The sequence below is a fragment of the Petaurus breviceps genome, unplaced genomic scaffold (assembly GCF_028583685.1).
Source record: "Petaurus breviceps papuanus isolate PSGF00001 unplaced genomic scaffold, PetGlider_PUasm1.0 229, whole genome shotgun sequence".
Lineage (NCBI taxonomy): Eukaryota > Metazoa > Chordata > Mammalia > Diprotodontia > Petauridae > Petaurus > Petaurus breviceps.
This window is the reverse complement of record NW_027185903.1, coordinates 876,208-898,836: the sequence shown is the minus strand read 5'-3', so window position 1 is coordinate 898,836 and position 22,629 is coordinate 876,208. Positions and strand designations below refer to the sequence as shown.

At 39.1% G+C, this 22,629-nt stretch overlaps 1 protein-coding gene across 2 annotated transcripts in view; it reads left to right on the top strand.

Moving 5' to 3' along the window:
* TMC7 (transmembrane channel like 7) overlaps positions 1 to 22,629 on the top strand; it is a 75,324-nt gene that overhangs the window by 44,988 nt on the left and 7,707 nt on the right. For both annotated transcript variants that reach the window (XM_069096035.1, XM_069096036.1), the window contains exons 7-14: positions 1,418 to 1,565; positions 4,011 to 4,184; positions 5,156 to 5,313; positions 6,895 to 7,012; positions 9,032 to 9,129; positions 12,913 to 13,099; positions 15,783 to 15,913; positions 17,080 to 17,235. In XM_069096035.1, the coding sequence (XP_068952136.1) occupies positions 1,418 to 1,565; positions 4,011 to 4,184; positions 5,156 to 5,313; positions 6,895 to 7,012; positions 9,032 to 9,129; positions 12,913 to 13,099; positions 15,783 to 15,913; positions 17,080 to 17,235 (1,170 nt within the window). The remainder of the gene's footprint in view (positions 1 to 1,417; positions 1,566 to 4,010; positions 4,185 to 5,155; positions 5,314 to 6,894; positions 7,013 to 9,031; positions 9,130 to 12,912; positions 13,100 to 15,782; positions 15,914 to 17,079; positions 17,236 to 22,629) is intronic.

Sequence of the window (22,629 nt, the reverse complement as noted above, 5' to 3'; positions counted from 1 at the left end):
GGAAGGAAGGAAGGAGGGGAGAGAGGAAGGAAGGAAGGAAAGAAGGAAGGAAGGAAAGAAGGAAGGCAGGAAGGAGGAAGGAAGGAAGGAAGGAAGGAGGGGAGAGAGGAAGGAAGGAAGGAAGTAAGGAAGGAAGGAGGGGAGAGAGGAGGGAAGGAAAGAAGGAGGGAAGGAAGGAAGGAGGGGAGAGAGGAAGGAAGGAAGGCAAGAAAGAAGGCAGGAAGGAGGAAGGAAGGAAGGAGTGGAGAGAGGAAGGAAGGAAGAAGGGAAGGAAGGAAGGAAGGAAAGAAGAAGGGAAGGAAGGAAAGAAGAAGGGAAGGAAGGAAGAAAGGAAGGAAGGAAGGTAGGAAGGAAGGGAAGAAGGAAGGAAGGAAGGAAGGAAGGAAGGAAAACATTTATTTAGCACTGTATGCCAGACACAGTGCTAAACACTAGGGATAGAAATGCAAAAAAAAAGTCCTTGCCTCAAAGAGCTTGCATTCTAATAAGGGAAGTCAACATATATAGGGGAGTGATGACAAAGATGGAATATTTTGATTTGGAAAGTTATAAGGATGGTTCTTGGAGTCTTAAGGGAATAGATTGCTAAACCCATTCCTGGAGCAATGACAATTCAAAGGAACACAAATCTAGAGCTGAAAGGGACCTCAGAGGCCATCCAGTCCAACTTCCTTTTTTTTTTAACAGATGAGGAAACTGAGGCCCAGGAAGGTTAAGTGAAATCCTGGAGGTCATAAAAGTACTACCGTGTTTCCCCGATAATAAGACCTATCCCGAAAATAAGCCCTCCCCTTACTGTGTAAGATTCCTCTAAAATAAGCCCTCCCCCGAAAATAAGCCCTATTGAGATTGCTACTGTAGTGAAGGTGATCCCCTGCGCTACACACTACATTACGGTACCCTCTGTATGCACCCCCCCCTCCCGGTGAAACGCACGCCGCGCTCCGAGCTGCATCCAATCAGAGCTGCAGCAGTGAGCGCGTCATCCTGTTCTTCCCCAGTGATTTGCTTGCTGGCGCCATTGAGAGCAGTGCTGTGGAGGAGAGCTGAGGCAGGACAACATAAGCCCTCCCCTGAAAATAAGCCCTCTGGTGTTTTTCTTTCCAAAAAAATTAATAAGACAGTGTCTTATTATCGGGGAAACAAGGTAAATGTCAGAGGTAGGATTTGAACCTAGATCCTCAAACTGCAGAGCCCATGTTCTGAGGTGATTGAATTATTATTTCAAAATTGGAAAGGGGTGAGGGAGGGTCAGAGGGCATGAGTGCATCAGCTTAGGGGCTGGCAAGGGAAGAGCCAGAGAATAGAGTTAAGCATGCCTTGAGCTGGGCATAGACATGGTGGGGGGGATTAAGTCAGCCATCAGTCAGGTTCTTTATGACAGACACATATTCATCTTTTTTTCTTTTTAAAACAGGTCTGTGGAAGGATTCAAGCAAAACTTGATACGCAGTGAAGAGCAGTATCAGAGCTACTGTAACAAGATCTTTGCTGGCTGGGACTTCTGCATCACAGAGCAGTCAACTGCCAAGCTCAAGCACAGCAGTATACAGTATGAGCTTAAAGTGAGTTAGTCCAGTTGTTTTGACTATCATTGTGGATTCCCAGAAGGTTAAAGCAGCTTTAGATTTGGGAGAACGAGGGCTGGTAGAACTCTTTTTAGCTCTTTCACAGATCATTTTCTGTGGGTTATCCCGGAGGTACAACAAATTAGAACTCTAGCTCCTAAAGGGACCCATTGCCTGGAGATAAAGGAGTGATTCAGGGAGGGAATAGACTGGAAAAGGAGGTGATGCTAGCCACACCAAACACCTCCCCCCTCAAAAAAAGAAAACCCACAACAAAACAGCCAACACCTAAGGGGTTTAAATACAACCTGCTTGTAGTCCCCACCTGGTACTAAACCAGTGCAGGATGCCTAACTAACAATTCCTTTCTTCTTTCTCTCAGCCCCTTCCTTTCCCCTTTTTCCTTTTCACCTTTTTTTTCCTCTCCTTCTTTCCTTTTCTTTTCCCTCTCTTTCCTTTATTTTTTCTCTTCAAAACTTCCCTTGCTAATATTTTAATGGGATTTCACCAGAATAAAAATGTTCAAAGGTATGTGTTGGAAGAGAGGCTGGCATGCCCACACTCTGACTATTCTCAAATGCTTAGACATTCCCCTCCCTGCCATGAATCTCCTGTTTCCTATATACTGTGAAGAAAATGTGATACAAGAAGGCCGCATGGAAGGAGGAGGAAAGGAGACAGATTATATTGAAATTCTGCTTTGCTTAAAGAGCACAGTGTTTTCTTTGACATAGGCCCGCCATTCTGGGTGGTCCTGTGCCATTGTCTGTCATATCTCACAATCCAAAGTTCTTCTGAGAGATGTTGAGTATCTTTGTATCACTTCTTCTGACCTCTGTATTAGCCCTTGCCTTGTGTGAGTTGTTCATAAAATAGTTTTTTAGGCAAACGTATGTTTGGCATTTGAGCAGTGTGACCAGTTCATTGGAGTTGTGCTCTCTGTAGTAGAGTTTGAATGTCTGGCAGTTCAGCTCAAGAAAGAACCTCAGTGTCTGGTACCTTGTCCTGCCAGGTGATCTTCAGAATCTTCCCAAGACAATTCAAATGGAAGCGATTCAGTTTCCTGGCATGGTGCTGGTAATGGTCCAGCTTTCACAGGCATACAACAATGAGGTCAGCACCATGGCTCTGTGGATGTTCAGTTTTGTAGGTGGTCTGACACCTCTCCCCTCCCACACTTTTCCTTTGGAGGCTCCCAGACACTAAGCTAGATCTGGCAATGTAGGCATCAGCCTCATCATCTGTGTGTACATCCATGGAATGTATACTGCCAAGGCAAATGAACTTATCCACAGCATTCAGAATTTCTTCTGGTAGGGAACTTGGTAGGGGGAACCTTCTCCTTGAGCTCTTACATTCTCTAGAGGCTTCTAACTATGTTCTTATACTATTAGTGTTCCAGGGAAATCTAATTCAAAGGTCGGTAGCCTCTGGTCAGATGCAACAATATACTTTAGTCCATCATCGCTGGCATTCTCTATGCTGCTCATTGCTCATTACGTTCCCCTTTCTCCTTCTTTACCCTTCCCTTTCTCCTTTTCATCCATGCAGTCAAGTCCGTTAGGCAATGTATAGCCTCACTCGTGGCACTCAGAGCCAAAGAGTTTCCTGATGATTGCATCTCAACTCATACATTTCCCATACACCTTCCTTGAGTGTATGCTCTCTTCTTTTAGTTGAAAATCCACCTCTGAGTTATCCTTTTCTTCTCCATCTTCCCTTCTCCTCATCATGTAGGCATTTAGAAATATTCAGCTAGACAGTAACTGGAGGCAGTCTAACAAATCTTTTTTTGTTTTTGAGGGGGAAGGCAGGGCAATTGAGGTTAAGTGACTTGCTCAAGGTCACATGGCTACTTCACTCTAACAAACCTTCTCCCACAATCCAGCACTTCTATAACCTTCCCCCTCCCCCTCAAACTTTAGACAATCAAAGAATTAACCCTGATTGTGTGTCTGTTCAGTGGAGAGTACTTGACTCCATGAAAAGGGAAAACTACAAAGAAAGAAGATACTAGGTCTGAGATATTGAAAAGTTCATAATCTAATGAAGGAGGCAAACTACAGAAAAACTGTGTTTAACAGAAGTATAAGGAAAATAATATATGCATAATCAGTTAAAGCTACATAAATATATATCTGGACACTCAGTGTATGCACTGACCCCCTGTAAGACAAGAACAATAACAGGAATTAAGGCTTTGTTAACACATTGATGCTGACTCATTTTGGAAAAAATATAACGTTAAGCTTTGACTGAGGCTATTAGTGACCATGAGAGTGAGCTGGGACTCATGGATTTGCTGAGTCATTAAGTCATTCTTTAAGAACGGAAGTTAGACTTGGATTTAGACAATGACTTGGACTATCCATATAAAAATGTTCCTTATTGTGAGTCCAGTACTCTTAAAATTCAACATGAATTTTTTTTTGTGGTCTTTAGACAGACTTGGAGGAAGAAAGAATAAGGCAAAAAGTTGCAGAGAGAACTCCAGAAGAAACCTTGCGAATTTATAGTCTCAGAATGCTTTTGAATGCCTTAGTTTTAACTGTCCTGGCAGCATGCTTTTATGCAATCTATGTAGCAACTGTATTCTCCCAAGAACACATGAAAAAGGTAAGTAACTTTTTTTCCCAAAAAATTTAAGGCATAATTCAAACAATTCACAAAATAGAGCATGGGCTTTATTTAGATCCAGAGTTGGGGACCCAGAACACCTGAATTTTCTCCCCATTTATGATTCCATACACACTGGCCATTTAAAGTCTGTGACACTAGTGATTAGTCATTCAACAAGCATGTATTACTTACTACGTTTCAGACACTGCTAAGTTCATAGAATACTAATACAACCAGAAAAAAAATTCAGTCCCTGCTCTTAGAGGCTTTACATTCTAATGGGTATAGATCACACACAAAAGGAAGCTGAAAAGGAGAGGGGAAATAAAGAGAGGGAAGAAGAAAGTTCAAATCCAGAGTCTAGTCTAGAGAAGATGGTCAGGGGCCTTCTCCTTAAATAGAGGTTCTGGAAGGAGTCATTCCAAATCATAGGGTAAGGGTACTTCCACTGTGTGCATTCCAGGGCTGGACTGAGGATTCAGGATAAAGAGCTGGGGCACTGTAGTGGAGTGTATTCTGGAGTAGAATAAAGCAGAGAATGAGATTATATAATTTAAAGTGGGAAAAACTAATTGTAACTTTCCACAGAGTACATTAGGCAAACAGAGCTTTTGTAGAAACAAATGGAAAGTAGGAGAGGTCTCAGAATTCTTATTGGTCAAATGATATGGAAATCCGGGTCCAAGGAATTTCTAGAGGGTGTTACTATCAACTAGGGATTCACAGAAGGCAGTTTCACATGGTATAAAGAGTAGTCAGTTAGAAGTTAAGACTACATAGTTCTGAAACTAACTGGCTAGGTGACTTGTGATACCACCCTGGATCTCAGTTTCCTCACCTATTAAATTAAGAGATTGAACTAAATGCAATTTAAAGCCTTATCCAACTCAGAGTTTCTTTGGTTCTGTGACCACACTGTTTTGCAGTCAGTCATTTATCTTGACAGAGTTGGAATCTTGTCTTCCTAGGAGATTAACAAAATGGTGTTTGGAGAGAACCTTTTGATCCTCTATCTTCCCTCCATTGTAATTACACTGGCCAACTTTATCACTCCTCTCATCTTCTCCAAGATCATTCACTATGAAGACTATTCACCAGCCTTTGAGATAAGGTTGACTCTCCTCAGGTAAGTGATAACTCAATTCAGCCAAGTCAGTGTATCAACATTGTAAAGTTCTCTGCCAGCCTTAGAGTGCTATATAAATTACTCTCACTCTCCATTTAATTCAAAGACTATTTGTTGAGATCTATCATGCTTTACTATGTGATGTTTTGTTGAAGCTGGAGGGGGAAAAGTGCACAGAGGTGGGCAAAAAGATAATTAACTTTTAACCAGTTTACGATTTACGGAGTCACCTGCATTCTTTTTCTTTCTGCTTTTGCTGTTCCTGGTTTCAAGGCTTTTCATAGGGTTGAGTCAACAGGGTAGGGTTCTAAGCATCATGATTAGGGAAGAGAGGAGGGAGAAGAAAAGGAAGAGATTAGCACCCTCACCTTCCCTTCTAGAGACCTGGAAGATGGTCTATCAGCAGCACACACACCTGCGGCCAGACTTCTTATAGGCACAGAACAAAACATCAACATATAATTAATTTCAACAAATACTTATTAAGCACCTGCTATTTGTGAGACAATGAGCTAGATCAGACTTACCCAACCTGTTCACCGCCCAAGGGCTACTTGCAGCACAGCCAAAGGATTTCCTCTACATTTTTCTGAGGGCTGCCCAAAATCCTTTGGCAGCCACATGGCCCATAAATGGCCCGTGGGCTGTAGATTGTGCAGGCCTGATCTAGATGTTGGTAATGAAATAACAAAAAAAAAGATGCCTGCCCTCAGAGGGCTTATATTTGGGGGGGGAGGGGCGTGGGGGGGAGGAATATAACATATACATATACAAATGGATATAAGATAATTTTTTTACCACTAACAATTGAGGGGGGCAGCTAGGTGGCACAGTGAATAGAGCACCAGCCCTGGAGTCAGGAAGACCTGAGTTCAAATCCAGCCTCAGACACTTAACACAAAAAACCAGCCGTGTGACCTTGGGCAAGTCACTTAACCCCAATTACCCTGCCCTCCCCCCCTCCAAAAAAGAAAAAAAAATTTGAGGAAGATTGTGGAAGTTTTTAAAGAGGAGGTGCTATCTGAACTGAGCCTTTATGGAAGTTAGGGATTCTAAGGAAGGGAGGTAAGGAGGCAATGAACCCTATACTTAGTGAATAATCTAGGAGTGAAGTATTCCTTTGACCCCTGCTTAACTCTCATCTAGCTACTATTCCTCTCTTCCCTTGGTTTCCTTTCTTTCATCTCCTTGACAGCTTGTCTATTCTCTATAACTTCAGACACAAGTTATATATGCATGTGATTCACATGTTTCATATATACATTTACATATATGTATATACACGCACATATCCATATATCTGTGTCTTTCTATATCTATATTATTTTTTCCATTAATCATGATGTTTGATATATTTAGAGATAAAGACCCCTCAAAATGGTAATATTGGGGGAGGGATAAGGATGTTATTTTCCCTAATTTTTTGTGGGAAAAAGCAACAAAGTTATTTGAGGAAAACATTTTTCCGAACTTTTTTTTTCTTTATATCTTTAGCCATAAATGCCAACAGATTGTGTAGGCAAAGCAGCCTAATTGACAGTCTATCCTCCTCTCTTTTCCCTCCCTTTTCATCCTACACAGGTGTGTCTTCATGCGATTGGCCACCATTTTTGTGCTTGTGTTTACTCTGGGGTCCAAGATAACCTTCTGTGATAACGAGGATTGCCGAGTCTGTGGCTATAACCACAAACTCTATCCAGTAAGTCCATCTGGCTACTGAAATGTTTTTGAACCATATCAGTTGTTCACTAAACCAACAGGGTCTGTATAGGATCCATTTTGAGTCTAGATTAAGCTGGCTGGCTTCATTTTATTACTGCACTGGCTACCACTGCAGATTCCACAGTGATGGTTTTATTGATAAGGAGACAAATGGAATTGCGATGCTTTAAGTATGATCATCTCAAGCAGGAATAGATTTACTCTGACGTTTAGAAGACCCAAACCCACAGAAATCTAGCTGTCTCCACCTCTTCCCATCCCTAGCACCTAAAAGCTGGAGTCCAAGTCTAACTTTCAGCCCCATTGAAGCAGTGGTAACACAGAAGAAGTAGCTTCCATTCATTTCCCCAGGCTCCTGGGTCAAGAGAGATCTGTGTTGAAGTTTCCACTATTTAAAAGCATTAAAACCACCACCTTGATTTCAGGGTTTCTTTATATAGATTTTCAGCTGACAGTAGCTATTGATGCATCTGTCTTAGGGCAGATTGAGTCATGGCCCCCCTCCTGGAAGAATTCCTCATTGTTTCTGAGAAAGTTGGAAATAATGTAATGAGTCACTTGGTGATTTATAGGATTTCTCAGCCTTAATTTATAACTCAATGGGTTCTCTCCCATGGAAATGGAACTGCCTCTGGGAGACGTTTCTTATCAGTTCTTTATTGTGTCTCATTCACATGATATAGTTTCCAGTGCTTAGTTGCTTAGTCTCATGAGCAAATGAGATTGTCAGTAAAGGACGTTGGGGTTTGGGAGAACTCTCCCAGAATTGTTGGCCCTAAACAAACTACAGAGCCTTCATTAGGTGGTTCTCTAAGGTTGTATTATTAGGACTTGGGAGGCCACAGGACAAAGTTGGACAGGGCTTTGGTGCTCACATAGAGAGGAGAGGGCTGGCAGGTACCCTCAGTTAGGTATATCGATGACCAAAACCAGAACAATCAATTCCAAAGGAGTAGGTAGAGAGCAATGGGTCTAGGCGCAGAAAAGAAAGTAGTGTAGATCTAGTCAACTAGTAATTCACATCTATATATCACTTTGAGGCTTATAGAGTGATTTCCTCACCTTCCTTGGAACTTAAAAGAGTACTAAGAGGTTAAGTGACTTGTCTAGGATCATACAGCCAGTATGTGTCAGAGGAAGGACTTGAACCCAAGCCTTCCTGACTTTGAGTCTTGCTTTATATCCACTATAGCATGACATCTCTTTAACAGTACAGTAAAGTTTCACTGATTAGGAATAAGATCAGTCATCTACTATACCACACCCCTTCTCATTCTGCCTCTCACTTCCCAGCTTAATCAGTCTCCTCACTGGAAGCTCAGAATCTACCCCTGGACTCTGACCTTTCATCTTGTTTTGCTAAGATGGCCTCTGTAACACTTTCCAGCCTTCACAATACCCCAGTGGTTGGGGGAACCACAATGCCTTCATCTTTCCACTTTCCAGCACTCAGATAAATAGCACAGGTATTATCAACCTCATTTTATAAAAGAGTAATAAGAAGATGAAACTACAGAAGGTTAATTGATTTTTTTCATGGTTGTATATACTAAATGTCTGAAACAAGTCCAGAGTTTGGAAAGGTTGAAGAACATGGAGTAAGGAACCCTGGGTAGGAGATGATGAAGTCAAAGTACCAGGCACAGGGTCTTGGTGACCAAGCGTTCAGGATCCAGGAACTGGGTACCAGCAGAAGATAATGCAGCTGGTTGCTGAGCCAAAACTTTTGTGGTCTATGGGTTCTTTGTGTCCTGGCTACCCAAGATCGGTTTCATAGATGGAGGCAAATATATGTGTACCTAGATGGAATAAATGGTAAAGCAGCACCCAATAAAGCCATAGAGTGGTGTCAAGAAGGCCTAGCATGTGGTCATCACAACCCTATATAGGTAGGGAGTGCCTTTAGAGAGTAGATGGGGCAGGGAATTAGAAGACTCAAGATTTGGATTTTGTGACAGAACGAGAATGGATTACTTTTGCTTATTTTTGGTTTCAGTGCTGGGAGAATCAATTTGGACAGGAAATGTACAAGCTGACAATCTTTGACTTGATTATCAATCTCGCCGTGACCATATTCGTTGAATTTCCTAGAAAGTAAGTATGAGTGATCCTTACCCAATACTGTAGTTTTCATTCATCTGCTCATTTATTCAACAAAAATTTTTCTAAAGTTTAATTTTTTTTCAGTGAACAAGCCTTTATTTTCTCTTCTCACCCATTCCCAATTGAAAAAACAAATGAATGAAACAAATACACAGTCAAGTAAAATAGATTCTCTCATTGGCCATGGCTGAAAACACATGCCTCATTCTGCACCTGAGGAGCCGGTAGCCTCTCTGTCAGGAGGTAAAAGCATGCCTCATCAGGGTGCTCTGGAAGCGTGATTGTTCACTGCATTGATTAGGGTTCTTAATTCTTTCAAAGTTGTTTTCAACAAAAGTGTTAAGCATCTACGATTTTCAGTCTATGTCTGTGAATGTATCAGGTGCTTAATATAATGAACAATCACACATCTATAAAATAAAATATACAGGATTATAAAGCAAACCAGTTATATTGAAATACATTTATTAAAATATTTTAAAATACAAGTTCATAGACCCTAGGTTAAGAACCCTTGCTCTAGAGGATTTATATAAAGACTCAGACAGAAAAGAGCTTTTACTTTGTGTCAAGAACCTGGCTAAGTGCTGGGGATGCAAACCAAAACAGACAAGACAACCTCTACTCTCAAGGGGCTTATATTCTAATGGGGGAAGGGAACATAGCCAAGGTTAGGTAGGGACAACTCCCTTACAGGGGTGTGGAGAGGGTCAAGAAATTCAGAGAAGACCAATTTGATGAGATAAGGCAAAATATTAGCTATCAAAGCCCAGGGAGCTAGTACAAATTTCCAGCAAATAGACCTTTATTAAGCTGGGAAGTGAAGGACAGCATGAGAATAGCAGTGTGGTATAATGGATAGAGAGCTGGTCTCAAAGCCAGGAATAACTGGGTTCAAGGCCTATCTCTGCCACATACTTGTGTCATCCTGAGTAAGGCATTTAACCTCTCAATGCTCCAGACATTTCTCTAATAGTATAATTTGCAGAGGTGGTGCTGCCCTGTGTTGGTAGATGGAGTTTCCTCCTCTGGTGGTTCTTTGTACCAATGAATCCTCAGGTCTATATATCCCCATGGACAGAATCATACAGGAGGGGCGGCTAGGTGGCTCAGTGAGTAGGGCACCAGCCCTGGAGTCAGGAGGACCTGAGTTCAAATCCAGCCTCAGACACTTAACACAAAAACTAGCCATGTGATCTTGGGCAAGTCACTTAACCCCAAATTGCCCTCCAAAAAGCAAAAAAAAAAAAAAAGAATCATACAGGAAAAGAGATGGTCTTGATTAATGGAGAGACAAACCAAATGGATGACATTAGGGATCCATCAAACTATCAAAATATAAATATGTGCAAAAGTGTTATAGGTATGAATGTGTGTATAAACAAACACATATATTTGTGGATGTATGTTATATGATATATATAGAGAGATATAGATATATAGAGAGAGAGATAGGTAGCATAATGGATACAGTATTGGAACCTGAGTTCAAACTCTGCCTTAGATGCATACTAGCTGTGTGTTCTTGGGCAAGTCACTTAACCTCTGTCTGCCTCAGTTTCCTCATATATAAAATATTGTTAATAGCACCAGGCTCCCAGGATTGTTAAAGGATTATTTTTACTATATGGGATTTTTACCACACCAGCTGACTGTAGAACCTATTCACTGGATATAATGTGACTCCACTGTACTATAACCAGCCTTAGTGATAGGAAATAAATGGTGAAAACAGAATTCTTCCCTCTTGGGGGGAAAGGGGAGGGGATGATGTGATGGGGTGGGGAGAATACAAGTGCAGAATGTTGCATATGCTATCAGACACAATCATTCATCAATTTTTCTTTAATATTTTGCTACAAAGAGCATTATATTAGGGGAGAAGAGATCAGAAAATTACTATGGTATAAAAAGTTCCAAAATATATTATATTAAAAAAAAACTTTATATAATGAAGAAATAAAGGGATTTTTTTTTTTTTTTGTTTGTGATGGGTATTTAACTCAATGACAGTTCCTTTCCAAAAATCATTGAAGAAAATGGAACAAATTCTCAAGGTTCTACAGGGTGGTAGTTTGGCAGCCTTCAGATCTGTTTTGTGTAAATGGGAGATGGCTAAGAGATGGCCTCGGATCTGTTTTGTGTCAATGGGAGATGACTAAGAGATGGCCTCTTATGTTCATCTGTAAGAATCAATTTTACCTTTAAGTGCCATATAAATGTTGTTATTATTATTCTTATATACCAGCACTCAGCAAATTTGCTTTGTCTAAGATCCAGATGAATTTTTCCGTTTTCAAAGTGTATGTATGCATATGTTGGTATAGGTATGTATGGATTGGTATACAGGAAATAAAAGTGTTGCCCTAGGGTACTGATTTCTAGTCTCTGATCAAATGAGATTCACTGAAGACCTAAAAAGGGGCTTTGAAAGGTCTTCTCCACTGACTTTGAGTTGAAACTCTTCATATTTGGTTAAGGAACTCCCTGGGCTATATATATATATGTATATAAGGTGGGCAGAAGTCCTGGTGGCCAGCATTTCCCCTGCTCTACTCCATCCATCCCCTTCCCTTCACTTCCAGTTAATTCAAGGAAGGGAGTTTGAACCTGCTACAAAGTGCAAGGATTACCTAGGAAGGTCCTCTGTAATGTGGCTGCTTCTTTTTCAGTTTATCTTGATGGTAAAACACAAATAAGCACGGGTAAAGGTGAGAATTACTTTCCTATCCCGTCCCTTGTAAACATGGTTTTGCCTCTTTGCTGACAATGTCTACACTCATAAGCCTGGAGCCTCTACCATCCCATTTCTAACATGGTTTCTGTACATTTTATTTCCCCTTGTTGTTGTTCAGTTGGTTTTCAGTCATGTCTAAGTCTTTGTGACCCTATTTGGGGTTTTCTTGGCAAAGATACTGGAGTGGTTTGCGATTTCTTTCTCCAGCTCATTTTACAGCTGAGGAAACTGAGACAAACAGGGTTAAGTGACTTGCCCAGGGTCACATAGCTAGTAAGTGTCTGAGGCCAAATTTGAACTCAGGTCCTCTTGACTCCAGGGCTGGTGCTCTATTCACTATAAAAAAAAATGTTTTTAAGACAATTACCTTCATAATGTCACTTCAACAGTATCTGTAAATTTGTTGTCCAAAGAAATTCCTCATTCTTTGACCACGTTTACAGTGAGGGTCAAGCTCTAGTTCAAAGGAGAGGTCACTAGATTTGGAGTCAGAGTTCTTGGTTCTGGTTCTGCTACCTAGTACTTGTGAGGCTTTGGGTAGATCCCTTTAACTTAGATAAGCTTCAGTGTTTCATCATTTGTGAAAGGCAGATATAATTCCTGTCCTGTCTTCTTCATAGGTCGTTGTGAGGATGAAATCAATGACATACAAAGTCTTTTTGAAATTGTAAAGATCCCCTCTTTCCAGTTCTCCATTATGTATTCTCAGCTGGGTGATAAAATAGAGCCTTTAGTCTTAGAATCAGGAGGACCTGAGTTCAAATCCCAACTTAAGACAATGTAATAGCTGTGTGACCTTGGGCAAGTAACTTAACTTCTTTCTGTCTTAGTTTCCTCATCTCTAATATGGGGATAATAATAGCACCCCCAGGGTTGCTGTGAGGATTAAATGAGATAATATTTGTAAAGTACTTAGTATAGAGCTTGGCACATAGTAGGTCCTTAGTAAATATTTCTTTCCTTGTTTTTATATCCCCAGTATTTCACATAGTGCTTGACCCTCTATATCATCTCTTAATTATCACATTTGCTTTTAGGTTACTGGTGACCTACTGTTCTTCTTGGAAACTGATTCGGTACTGGGGGCAACAGGAATTTGCCATTCCTGATAACGTCCTGGGGATTGTTTATGCGCAGACAATCTGCTGGATTGGAACCTTTTTCTGTCCCCTCCTTCCTGCAATTTCAACTGTGAACTTTGTTATCATCTTTTATGTGAAAGAGGTAATGGCAGAAATGAGAGGGGCCTAAAGGTGATGGACAGAGGGGCCTCCAAGGTGCCAGACCCTGCACTAGGTATAATGATGCAAAGACAAAACCAAAGAGCTCCTGCTCTCGAATAGTTCACATTTTAGTGGGGGAAACAACACATATACATCTAAGTAAATTGTACATATGTATGTATATGTATATATGTGTGTGTGTGTATGTGTGTATATATATATATATACACACATCTATCTTTATATACTATAGAGTATATATCTATCTATCTTTATATACTGTAGAGTATACATATAGTCTATATTTATTTAGATGTTTCTATTGTTTCTCCCTTAAAACATGAATTTTAGTACATATGTGTGTATATACATATTCATGTATGTATATAAATACAGAGTAATTTGTTACAGAGGGTACTTAATAGTGGAGGGTTTAAGAAAGATCTCATATAGGAGTTAACCCTTGAGATGTATTTTGAAGGTGGCACCTTGTCATGGTATATACACATGAGAGGCAAGTTGGCATAGTGGAGAGAGCCAGGCTTGGATTAAGGAAGGCTTAGGCTCAGATTTTGCTCTGATAAGTACTTGTTTTGTGGACTTGGTCAAATTTAACGTCTGTGCCCCCAGGCAACTCTAGGTTTCACAAGAATTTCTGATCTGCATGAATGAGGGAGTTTACACACCAGGAGTTCCTTACATTGATAAAGGTAGATTTTTGAGGTTTAAAAAAAAACCCTAAAAAAAGCTTCATTCTCCAAATCGGAAAGGGTTATCCTGGAGTTACATGCAAATAAGCCCTACCTTCCCTATATCTCAGCAGTTCTAGAAAATGAGCAGCAAATTTTATGCCTTATTGCTGCTTAATCAACTAGGCTAAAAAGCACCCCTGTGATGAGATGATCTCATCCTCAGTTAAAGAATCAGTGGGTTGAGGATCTACCCCCTGAGATCTGGGGTTGATTTTCCATCCTCAGACATAGGAATAACATTTTCTTTGCTTTGGAGTCTTTGTAGATATAACTGAGTAACTGTTAGCCCTGATCTCTCTCTCAGGATTATGGAAGGATTCCTGAGAAAGTGCTTGAATAGGATTGGATTTAGTATAAGAAGAACTGAGTCTAAATCCCAACTCTTAGCTACTTACCACCTATATGAACCTAGGCAAATTATCTGAACTCTCTGAGTCACAGTATTGTAAAATGTAGTGAAGGTAGATTAGATGACCCCTAAGGTCCTTTCTTGCTCCAAATCTATGATCATGACCTATTATTGTTGTTATTGTGTGACTTGTGCAAGTCATTTAACTTCTTTTTGCCTCAGTTTCCTCAGCTGTAAAATGCTGAAGACCAAACAAGATAAAGCATTTAGTACAGTGCTTAATAAATGCTCATACCCCTTATTCCATTAAAATGTAAGCTCCTTGAGGGCAGGAATCTTTTGCCTCTTTTTGTATCGTCAGTACTTAGCACAGTGCCTGGTATACAGTAGGCACCTAATAAATCTTAATTGAATTGAAATCTCTAGTATAAAGGCACTTCTAATATGTGAACTCCCTCCACCAATTACAGATCATCAAAACAGCATGATCTGTTACTTAGTAGATAAATCCTAGAGTGTTGCTTAAGGTGTTGACTTGCTCAAGATCATACAACTACCATGTTTCCCCGATAATAAGACACTGTCTTATTATATTTTTTTGGACAGAAAAACACCAGAGGGCTTATTTTCAGGGGAGGGCTTATTTTAATGAACATTGACAGCAATTTTAATAAACAGGTAAATGTGAACAAAAAAATGTACCTTTATTCAATAAGGAAATCACTGGGGAAGAACAGGATGACGCGCTCACTGCTGCAGCTCTGATTGGATACAGCTCGGAGCACGGCGTGCATACAGAGGGTACCATAATGTAGCGTGTAGCGCAGGGGATCACCTTCACTACAGTAGCAATCTCAATAGGGCTTATTTTCGGGGGAGGGCTTATTTTAGAGGAATCTTACACAGTAAGGGGAGGGCTTATTTTCGGGATAGGTCTTATTATCGGGGAAACACAGTAGTAAGGATTAGAGGGAGAATTTGTATCCAGGTCTCCCTAGCTCTTTTTTTTTTTGAGGGAGGAAGGCAAAGTAATTGGGGTTAAGTGACTCACCCAAGATCACACAGCTAGTAAGTGTCAAGTGTCTGAGACTGTATTTGAACTCAAGTCCTCCTGACTCCAGGGCCAGTGCTCTATTCACTGTGTTCACTGTATTCACCCAGTTACCCCTTCCTAACTCTTAAGCCCAGAATTCTAAACATTACGCCATATATTCATTACGCCTTTTCCTGAGACAATATTTGTAAGGTAAACAGGGTCCTGAACTTTTCAACCAGTGGGATGGTTTGATCATGGCCTTAGAGTCACATTCTCAGGGCTGATATTGGGAGCTTTCTTTTGGTGTCTTTATGCAAGGTCTGATACTTCCCTGAAAGTTAAAAACTATACAGGGGAATGAGGAATGATGGCAGGAAGTAGGTGGGAGAATTTTACTAAAAGGAAATAGCATTTGGGTAGGGAAGGATAGAATGAAAAAAGGAAAAGTTTTGTTCTTAAAACCATCATCCTTGTTTTTGTTTCACAGATATTAAAAGGAATCTAAATTAGAGGCCTTTTTTTCTCTCTTCTTTCCTCATTTCAACAGATAAGCCTGATGCACACCTGTAGACCCTCCACAAGGCCTTTCAGAGCATCGAATTCGAATTTTTTTTTCTTGTTGGTGCTGTTAATTGGACTGACATTGGCCTTCATTCCACTGGGAATCAGCATGACACAGTAATCAATGAATTTGTCTTCCATAACCCTTGAATATCTAGATACTTTGGTTTGTGGGCTGGATTTTTTTTAGTTTGAAAAAGAAGTTTAAAATGGCATCTGAGATACTTCTTTGCCCAAATAAAGTATGATTTTGCCTTTATAGAAACTTATTAGAATAACAGATAAAAATTCAAGGAGTATTCAGCCTTTTGTTGAATTGATTTCTTATTTTTATAAAGAAATTTTATTGAAATCTTTTGCTTTTTACATAGCCTACATTTCCCCTTGTATCCTTACTCCTCCAAAGAATCACTCCATATACCGAAGAACTTTAAAAAAAGAAAAAAAAATCCAAAGCCTATCAATACACTTAAAAAGTCTGACAATTTATACAATGTTCTGAACCCATGGCTCCACTACCTCTGCCAAGTAGTGGAGAGCAAATGTCTTCTCAGGGGCCAAACTTGTGCTTTGTAATTCTGTAACATTTATTTTGTGATAAGTGCTGGAGATTCACAGAAAGGAAAAAAAAAAAGACCCAGTCCTTGCTCCTAAGGAACTCAGTATAAAGGGAGAGACAACATGCAAACAGCTAAGCACAAAGAAGCTATATACAGGATAAACAGGAGATATGTAAGAGGGAAGGTAATAAATTTAAGAGGGATTGGAAAAAGCTTCTTATAGAACATTGGATTTGGGTGGGAATTTGAAGGAAGCCAATTTGAAGGAGGTGGGGCTGAGGCGGGGGAAACAGCCAGTGAAAATTCTCAGAGTGGGGAGACAGAGTATGGTGTAGGAGGAACCTCCAGGTGCAGGAGTGTCACTAGAACAGAGTATATTATTGGAGATGAAGGTAAGGTGTAAAAGACTGGTAAGGTAGGACAGGCCAAGTTTTATGAATGACATTTTTATATTTCATATTTGATCCAAAAGGATTAATAAAATCCAAAGCATTTTCTAGTTGATCCTGGAGGTAAAAGGGAACCACTAGAGTTAATTAAATAGGGGGTGATATGGTCAGTTTCGTGGTGGCTGTTTTTTACATCATGGTCATCATTGTACGTATTGCTTTCTGGGCTCTGTTTACCTCATTTTGCATCTCTGTGTAAATCTTTCCATGAAACTGTTGACTTGACTGCTAATCTTTCATCTGGTTGACATCAACAACTGGTCTTTTTCAACAGCATCCCATCTTCCAAGGCCTGTGGACCCTTCACGAATTATAACACCTCCTGGGATGTTGTCCCTAAGACTGTAAGCACTTTTCCAGGTTATTTGCAAACATTCATCCGTAGCATCACTTCAGAAGCATTTGCTGTGCCTTTCTTTATTGTTATATGGTAAGTAAAGCCCATGTAAATTTACTTTTTGCATCAGTAAAGCAGATGTCAAGTCAAGCAGGGCAGCAGCATAGTAGGGCATAAAGGATGCTGGAATGGAAATGAAGAGACCACGGTTTTGACCAGCACTGGATCTGGGAATTAGACCAAGTCTACCCTGACTGTTATTTACTGTGGGACCTTGGACAAGGTGCTTAACTTCTCTCTCAACCTCAGTTTTCTAAGCTGCAAAATGGGGATAATGCTGGCACTACCTGCCTCACATAGATGTTGTGAAATAGCATTTGTAAAGTGTTTTGTAAACTATAATACATGGTAGAAATGTTAAGACCAACAACTATCACTTCATGGAATCCCAATTTCCTTGCCTGTGAAAAGGAGGGGTTCAATTAGCTCTAAAACTTTATGATTCATTTTCTTGTACAGGAATGATAATTTTTTTCATATTCTCTGCCCCTCTTGCTTGTAGTTGGGTTCATTAATAATAAGAACAATGATGGCTAGTGATATATAATGCTTTAAAGGTTTGCAGAGCACTTTATTATATATGTTATCTCTTTGATCCTCAGAACAACCCTGTGAGGTAGGGGCTGTTATTATCCCCACTTTATAAATGAGGAAACAGGTTGAGAGAAGTTAAGTGACTTGCCCAGGGCCACTAACTGTTGTCTGAGAAAGCATTCAGACTCAGGTTTTTCTGACAAGTTAGCACTCCACCCACTATACTACTTACCTGACTGGAATGGTAACACATAGAAAAAGAGAAGAGAGGCTATGGCAGTAATTCAGGTGAGGACCTGAAAGCTGCATGAAAAATTGAGAAGGGGACATACATGGTAAATCAATAGGGCTCGGTAGTTGACTGGGTGTGGGAGGTGATAAAAAGGGAAGGGTCAAAGGTAATCCAAGTTATGGTTTGACACATGGGAGATTGAATGAAGAGGCAATACCACTGTGCTTTCCTATAATTAAATGTTTTTGTTTTTGCCTTTTGGAGGGCAGTTGGGGTTAAGTGACTTGCTCAAGGTTACACGGCTAGTTTTTTGTGTGTGGGTGTTAAGTGTCTGAGGCCAGAACCGAACTCGGGTCCTCCTGACTCCAGGGCTGGCGCTTTACTCACTGTGCCACCTAGCCACCCCTTTTTTTTGCCTCCTATAATTAAATGTCGAATAGTGTGATTTCATCTCTTAGTGCTGCAGGTGTTCAGAGAAATGGGAGGTTCAGCTAGGGGAGGCATTGTGGAGCTGAGCCTTTGAAGTTTTACTGTGAAGAATGGGTAGGATCTGTAGAGTCAGAGGGGAGAGAGAAGAACATCCCAGTGGAAGGGAACCATGAGGCAAGGAACTGAAGTGGGAATTCTGTTCAACAAACATCTTATGAAATTCTCATTTGTGCAAGGTAGGGATGCAATGCAAAGATATAGAGAACCAGCTGTATTTTTGAGTTAGGTTTAACAATCTCAGAGAATTGGGGGCATCTAGCTGGCACAGGAGAGAGAGTGACAGACAGACTCAGGGCAAGTCATTTAATCTTTATCTGTCTGATTCTTCACCTGTCAAATGGGAATAATCATTATTTTCCCAGAATCGTTTTGAGGATAAAATGGGATAATATTTGTAAATTGCTTTGTAAATCTTGAAGTGTTATATAAATATTAGCTATTATTATTAGTGTAACATGTTTATGGGAAAGAAAAAATGAGTCTGATTAGATTGGAACATGTATGTTGTGAGATAATAGGAAATTGAATTGGAAGAATTGTGTAGGACTAATAGCATTACTTTAGATTATACAGAATAAGTAACAGAAGGTCTTGGCCAGGCAGTACAATTTAGTCTTAATGTGACTAAATACTACTTAAGTAAAGTGACCTGTCGTATGCAAATGAACATATTCCAGACCAAGTATATACATTATTTGCAATTTTTTGGGTCTCTTTTTTGGGGGGGGAGGCAGGGTAATTGGGGTTAAGTGACTTGCCCAAGATCACATAGCTAATAAGTGTTAGTGTCTGAGGTTGAATTTGAACTCAGGTCCTCCTGACTCCAGGGCAGTTGCTCTATTCACTGTGCCACCTAGCTGCCCCCATTATTTGTTCTTTTTATAAGAGCATCATGGCATAGTAATTAGAGATAGAAGTTTCAGGAGATAAAAAAACTTGGGTTCAAGTACCACCTCTGAACACATGCCGGTTGTGTGACTGTGCAAATTTCATAAACTTTTAGTCCCCTGAGAAAATTGATCGAAGGCTTCTTTTTAGAAAAGAATCAATTTGTATTGTTAGGGGGTGTCCCTTCATTGTAAGTTTCCTATACCCATGAAATAATACATCAGGACCAAGAGGGGAAAAAAATCTTCTATTTTTATATCACATGTGACTTGTTTTCCATTAAGGTGGCAGATATGTGAAGAGTTTGCTGGACAGTCACATCATGAAGTCTTTCAAGGAAGGGTCTTTTAATTTATTAGTTGGCTGTCTAACTTAATCATGGTTTGATGTCTAGGGTGGGGGCTTTCTATTTCATTGCCAAAAATATTTGCAGAGATTTGGTTTTTTTCTGATGTTTAAAATCCTTTTTCTTAAAAAAAATTTTCTTTTGGTTACATTTTAAGTTTTGAACTGTTTTCTTTCCTCCCTCCCAATCCCACACTTAGAGAAGCCAGCATTTCATGTGTGTGTGTGTATAAAATCATTCTATGCATACTTCTATTTATCAGTTCTTTCTCTGGAGATGGATAGCACCTTCCTTCAGGTCCTTTGTAGTTAATTTGAGTATTTATAATATTCACAGTAATTTGGTCGTTCACAGTTTTTCTTTGAACAATATTGCTGTTACTGTATCCATCATTATCTTGGTTCTGTTCATATCACTCTTCATTACTTCATGCAAGTCTTTCCATGATTTTCCTAAAATCACCTGCTTATCATTTCTTATAGCACAGTAGTATTCTATCACAATTATATACCACAACTTGTTTAGCCATTCTCCAGTTGATAGGCATTCCTTCAATTTCCAGTTCTTTGCCACCACAAAGAGGGCTGCTATAAATATTTTAGAACCTATAGGTTCTTTTCCTTTTTCCCTGATCACCTTTGGAAACAAACCTAATAGTGGTATTGCTCGGTGAAAAGAGTATATACACAGTTTATAAATCTTTGGGCTTAATTCCAAATTGCTCTCCAAAATGGTGGGATTAATTCACAGTTCCATAAACAGTGTATTAGTGTCCCAGTTTTTCCACTTTCTCTCATTTTGTCATTATCCCCTTCCATCATTTTAGCCAATCTGATAGGTGTGAGATGATATCTCAAAGTTGCTTTAATTTGCATTTCTCTAATAAATAATGACTTAAGACATTTTCCCATATCACTACATAGAGCTTTTTATTTCTTCATCTAACAACTGACCCTTCATGTCCTTTGACCATTTATCAATTGGAAAGTGACTCATATTCTCATAAATTGACAAAGTTCTCTATATATTTGAGATATAGGAGACCTTTATCAGAGAAACTATCTAGAAAATCTCTTCCCAATTTTCTGCTTTCCTTCCAGTCTTGGCAACACTGGTTTTATTTGTACAAAACTTTTGAATTTAATGTAATTAAAATTATTCATTTTAAATTTCATAATGCTCTGTATCTCTTGTTTATTCATAAATTCTTCTATCCATAAGTCTAATAAGTAATATGTTTCATGTTCTTCAAATTTTTAACATCTTTCTTTATATCTAGATCATGTACCCATTCTGACTTTATCTTGGTAAATGGTATAAGATATTGGTCTATGCCCAATTTCTGCCAAACTGTTTTCCAGCTTTCCCAGCAGTTTTTTACCAAATAATAAATTCTCATCCCAAAAGCTCATTACATTTGTCAAACACAAGGTTACTATAATCATTTACTACTGTGTATTGCATGTCTACTCTGTTCCACTGATCCACCTTTCTGTTTTTTGGACATTACCAGATAGTATTGATAATTGCTGGCTTACAATACAGTTTTAAGATCTAAATTTCTTTCCTTTAAATTTTTTTCCATTAATTCCTTTGATGTTCTTCTAGATGAATTTTATTTTTACTTTACTCAATTTACTTTTACTCAACAACTTTTTTTTTGGTAATTTAATTGGGAGGGCATTGAATAAGATGATTAAGTTAGGTAGAATTAACATTTTTATTATATTAGCTCTGTTCACCCATGAATAATTAATATTTCTCCAATTATTTAAGTCTAACTTTATTTGTATAAAAAGTGTTTTATAATGATATTCAAGTAGTTCCTGGGTTTGTCTTGGCAGGTATGCTTCCAGGTATTTTATGCTGTTTATGGTTATTTAAAATGGGATATCTCTTACTATCTTTTTTTGCAGGATTTTGTTGGTGATATATAGAAATGCTGAGGATTTATGTCCTGCTACTTTGCTAAAATGATTGTTTCAACTAACTTTTTAGTTGTCTCTAGGATTTTCCAAGTATATCATGTCATTTACAAAAAGAGAGAGTTTTTATTACCTCATTGCTCATTTTGATTCCCCCAATTTCTTTTTTTGCAGTTGCTAACATCTAATACAATTTTGAATAATAGTGGTGATAATAAGCATCCCTGTTTCACTCTTGATCTTATTGGGAAGGTTTCTAGCTTATCCCCATTCCAAATAATGCTTGCCAGGGGTGGCTACGTGGTGTCAGGAGGACCTGAGTTCAAATCCGGCCTTGGACACTTAATACTCATTGTGTGATCTTGGGCAAGTCACTTAATCCCAATTGCCCTGCCTTCCCCCCTCCAAAAAGCAATAATAATAATAATACTCTCAATGGTTTTAGGTAGATGCTTCTTATTGTTTTAAGGAAAAATCCAGTTATGCCTATGCTTTCAAGAGTTTTTAGTAGAAATGAGTGTTGTATTTTGTCAAAAGCTTTTTCTGCATCTATTGATATAAGTCATATGATTTTTGTTATTGGTGTAATCAATAATGCTAATAGTTTTCCTAATGCTAAACCATACCTGCATTCTTGGTATAAATCCAAATTGGTCACAATGTATAATCTTTGTGATATATTGTTTTAATCTCCTGAATAGTATTAATTTTAGGATTTTTGCATCCATATTCCTTAGTCAAATTGGTCTATAACTTTCATTCTCTGTTTTTGCTCTTCCTGGCTTAGGTATCAGCACCATATTTGTTTTGTAAAAGGAATTTTATAGGGCTCTTTTTTTGCTTATTACTCCAAATAATTTAATATTGAAATTAGTTGATCTTCAAATGTGTGGTAGAATTCACTTGTAAAACCATCTGGTACTGATGCTTTTTTCTTAGGAATCTGCTCATTTATGGCCTGTTTGATTTCTTTTTCTAAAATAGGTTTATTTAGGGGGCGGCTAGGTGGTGCA